General features: G+C 42.5%; 1 protein-coding gene across 1 annotated transcript; it reads left to right on the top strand.

Annotated features, from left to right (window-relative positions):
- Positions 1 to 2555: 2555 nt before the first annotated feature.
- On the top strand, positions 2556 to 4693 carry LOC147894004 (sugar transport protein MST4-like). Its single transcript, XM_087386404.1, has 4 exons — positions 2556 to 2715; positions 2863 to 3182; positions 3412 to 4038; positions 4175 to 4693. The coding sequence occupies exons 1-4, from the start codon at positions 2556 to 2558 to the stop codon at positions 4691 to 4693; spliced, it is 1626 nt and encodes a 541-aa protein (XP_087242530.1).
- The last annotated feature ends 234 nt before the right edge of the window (positions 4694 to 4927 follow it).

The following is a 4927-nucleotide window of genomic DNA, read 5'->3' as shown; positions in this document are numbered from 1 at the left end:
ACTAATAAATATAAACATTACAAAAGTAACCTTCTAAAGAAGACTAAAAACTCACTAGAAGAAGATGAAGGAAGCAACATGTGAGCAACAGATTAGGTATTGAATGCAGTGAATGAGGGTAGAGGGATATTTTATAGACCTAGCACAAATTTACCACATGGTATAATGGGCTACCATGCAACAAAGCAGGCGATCGCATGTTACCATGTGTTAAAAGCTACCACAAGGTGGATATGTGTCAGTCATGCAAGCTACAACTTACCATGTGGTGTCATCAAGATAACATTCGGCATATCCAATATAACATCGCATGATATATTCATGAATACCTTATGGTGTTTTAAGCTACCACACAGTGTATCCCCAATCAGCTCGATTTCTTACAATTGATGGAAAAACATGTGGCTATTGCATGTGAATACTTTTTACTAACTTTAATTAAAAAACATGCATTTTTAAAATTAAAACGTACTAGAATCTTGAGCTATTTTGACCAAGATATTGAACATCACTAGTGCGAGCATATATGATAGCTATGTTGCAAGCTACTCTTCTTGAAGATCGAGGAAAGAACACTTGGAAAGATGCATCAGCTGTTACTAGAATACCATGAAAGATGCATGAACTACTACAAGAAAAGGATTGAAGCTATCATCCAAATAATAAAAGAACCAAAGCAACTTGCAATCGAGATGTGCATGCATTAACACAAGTCGAGTTAAGGAAAGGGTAAGGAAATAAGGAAAAATAATGATTCTATCATTTGATGAATATTATAGTCATCAGCTCTTTCATTTTGCCATAGAAAATGAATGCAAAATAGTCATCCATGGAAGTTTTTATTGCTCAAAGATTTTAAAGCAACATGCCCTTATTCATTATTGCAAGCACATATTACTAGCTCTTATATTGAGGATAGAATCATTTAGAAAATATTATGAAAAGTTAATTTTTGAAAAAACATAAGACAAATAAATAGACCTTTCTTGTGCTCTTAGGCGACGTTTATATTACATGAAAGTTTACAATGCCAATGGTAAGCAACTAAGGGGTAAACCATGATTGCTCTACTAAATTTACTTGGCTACTATGACTTATAAGTGCTTCTAGTGGTGCTTCCTTCTCTGTCCCTTCCTCTCTTGCGCCATGAAGACATGCATAACTAATGTGTTAATGTGCTTCCTCCTCCTCTCCCTACCTCTCTCTCACTAGGAAGATATGCATAACGATGAGTTACATTGATATGAAGAAACGAGATATACAAAACTAATTCTTTGTGTCCCTCTCTCTGGCTGATGTTGTTCAAGATGCAATAATCACTTGGAGGTTCATGGGAATTTTGTCTTCAAAATTACAATCAAATTTCACATGATTACTATTCAAAAGATCAGCAGTTTGATAGCTACAAATTTATGAAAATGGAGTAGCCAAGAGTAGAAATCATAGTAGAAATCTCCTTCATCTAAATATATGGTGCAAGTAGTAAGAGATAGAAGGAGATATATGAATGTGTACGTACTTTTTTGTTTACTAAAGGATACCAACCTCAAACTTAGGGGCTTAGCACATGGGAAGAAATAGGATGGGAATGGGAAAAGGTGGTCCCAAGTGGTCCCATGCATATCTCTATCCTATTCCCATCCCACCATGTGCTAACAAAAAAAGAACTAGGGATGGGTTTAGGAGGAAGAGGACACATGGCATCATTTCATGTGTTTAAGAGGTGGCCCCCGGACCTTGTGGGGACAAGGACACATGTCATCCTTCCATGTTTTTGAATCCCTAAAAAGGAGGAACCCATTTTGGCTGCTAGGGTCTAGAGGCCATGGTCCAGGATGGGAGAAAAAGTGGCTACTCTAATTCTAAATCCATCCTAGACCACTTGGTGTAGGATGGGAGTAATGATGACAAAAAGATTCCCATCCTAAACCCATGGTAGCCCCATCCATGTGCTAAGGCCCTTAGTATCTAATCAGCCAAACTTGTATTATGAGCCTCATAGCTTGGACGCTAACCTACACCAGCATTTATAGCATAATAGGAGGGAGAGACACTTTAGTGCTCACCTTGGAATGCAACAAGATGATGGCAACACTTGTTCATGGAGGGCAAAACTCTCTAGTAAAATCATAGCCTCGTGGGGTTTTTAGGGTCCTTCTTTCATTCCGGATCTTATCCGTTTTTCTCTCTTCTCTTGGAGTAAAGTTACAACATTGTTTCCGAAAATAGAAGCACCAATGCCAACGAACTAATGGAACATGAACATAAGACTGGATGTTGTGGCATGCTCCATGAATTCTAAAAGAGTGAACAGCAACTAGAGGAGGCGCATGCAACAATTAGTAGTAACCCCCTAGAATTAGGTGCCTCCTCTCCTCTCAACATTTCCATCTCCAGTTGAACCCACATTTGATTATCGAATCAGTGCAGCGCAGCGCCTTTTGTTACTCTCATATTGCAGGTGCCATGCAGCCAGCCTCCCTCTTCCTGCTGCAGAGGTATCAGGCATGATGCGAGTTTTCTCTAACAGCTGATCATCCCTTACAAGCCTGGAGATGGGTTGCATCGCTAGACTATTCAAGATGAGCTCATTGCGCAGCGCCCCTGCAACAGACTCACCCAACCCCGGGCAGGTGATAACATCATATGTTGTTCTCTCAGCCCTGACGGCTTCCAGTAGCGGCCTAATATTTGGGTATAACATCGGTATATCTGGTGTGTCCCTTGTGACTCTTTACATGGTCCGTAATCGAATTATACAATGACTGCTTCTTGTCGACGAGCTTTGATTGGAGCTCAGTTTTTATCTCGCTAACGTTAATCTTCTACTCTCAGTAAATTATCCCTAAAGTTCTGACGCAGGGGGGGTCGCATCCATGCATGATTTCCTGGACCAGTTCTTTCCCAAACTGTTGGAGAGTAGCAAGAAGGCCGAGGAAAGTCACTACTGCAAGTTCGATGATCAAGGCCTTCAGGCCTTCACGTCGTCGATGTATATGGCGGGCTTAATATCTACGTTTGTAGCATCGTACATAACGAGGAGTCGTGGGAGGAGGCCAACACTGATCATAGCTGGGTTCCTCTCTGTAATTGGTGTACTGCTGACCGCTGGAGGCCAGAATCTGGCCATGCTTATTGTTGGTCGTACTCTCCTTGGGTTTGGAACTGGATTTGCCAATCAGGTGCAGCCGATACTTTTGTTCTGAATCATGAATGTTTTCATCGTCTGCTTTGTTGTACGTCATGTTTTCCTGCATGTAAGATTCAAGAAGTCCCTTCGTTTTGTACATAACAACATTAGAGCACCTTACGATTCAAGAAGTCCCTTTGTTTTGTAAATAGCAACATTAGAGCACCTCCAACCTGTATCTGTACTATTCCAATCGATCATTGGTGGACTCTCATGGACAGGCGGCACCTATATATCTTTCCGAGATAGCACCGCCCAAGTTGAGAGGCCTTTTGAACATTATGTTCCAAATGAACATCGCAATCGGAATCTTTTGTGCCAACATTGTGAACTACAGCGTGGGGTTCCTTGTGTCCTCTGGATGGAGAATCGCTCTCGCTGGAGCGGGCATACCTGGACTGATGTTAGCACTGGGAGGCATCGTGCTAGTTGAGAGTCCAATCAGCCTAATTGAACGAGGTCGATTGGAAGAAGGAAAGTCTGTTCTTCAAAAAGTGCGGGGGACCAAGAACGTAGAAGAAGAATTCGAGGAAATGATGAGGGCGAGCCTTACGGCAAAGGCCATCCAGTATCCATTCAGAAGCATTCTGAAAAAGAAAAACCGGCCCCAATTGATAATTTCCGTACTGCTTTCCCTTTTCCAGCAGCTCACCGGGATCAACGCTGTGATGTTCTACGCACCTGTTCTGTTCGCGACGCTAGGATTCAAAAGCAACGCGAGTTTGTACTCAGCTGCCATCGTCGGGGGAGTCAACGTTACTTCCACAATCATATCTATGCTGTTGGTGGATAAGCTAGGGCGCAGACTTCTGTTGCTGGAGGCCGGCATCCAGATGCTGGTCTCTCAGGTACTGACATACTACTGATATATCACTGATACTTGTCCAATGGGGTTTGCGTTCTAGAATTGTGCATGTAATATGCGGTAGCGTTCTTTAACTTTCTATCACTGATCCATCAATCCATACTTACTCCTGCATGTAGGTTGCCATCGCTGCAATACTGGGAACGGCACTGAAACATGAAGGCGTGCAAGAAATTTCGCATACCTCAGCTATTGCAGTAGTGCTGTTGATATGCATATTTGTGGCAGGCTTTGGCTGGTCGTGGGGACCCATGACGTGGTTGATATGTAGCGAGATGTTTCCGTTGGAGATGCGCTCTGCTGGGCAGAGCATTGTGGTGTTTGTGAACCTGAGCATCACGTTCGCCATCGCCCAAGCCTTCTTGTCCACCTTGTGTGCCATGCAGTATGGCATATTCCTCTTCTTTGCAGGCTGGGTTGTGATCATGTCCTTGTTCGTGCTCCTCTTGGTGCCGGAAACAAAAAACATTCACATGGACGCCATTGATCAAGTGTGGAGGAAGCATTGGATTTGGAAGAGAGTTGTGCCTTCAGAAGAAGAAGAAGAAGATCAAGACCTCCACATCTTCTACAAGGCATCAAACCACAACGGACCGGGTGGCCATAGCAACAATATGCACCTGCAGGTTGAACTTTGATCATTTCTGTGCATAATTTTCTCCTCCTAGATAGCTAACAATACCCGTGGCCAAATGTGTCCGTATGGGCAAATAAGTATTTTATGCTTATGGTAGGTTCAATCATAAATGACTCGATTTGTCTCAAGATGTAAAAAGCTTATTCCTTTCGCGTGTGTTCATATCTCAAACTAATGTACTTTTCCAAGGAAGCTAAATGGAAGAGCTTGGCTTTTGACCCTTTATAACGGCAGG

The sequence above is a fragment of the Dipteris shenzhenensis genome, chromosome 15 (assembly GCF_047967505.1).
Source record: "Dipteris shenzhenensis isolate YYH24624 ecotype China chromosome 15, Dip_SZ_1.0, whole genome shotgun sequence".
In the NCBI taxonomy this organism is placed as follows: domain Eukaryota; kingdom Viridiplantae; phylum Streptophyta; class Polypodiopsida; order Gleicheniales; family Dipteridaceae; genus Dipteris; species Dipteris shenzhenensis.
The sequence above is the reverse complement of the archived record's forward strand: the minus strand, read 5'-3'. Positions and strand labels throughout refer to the sequence as shown.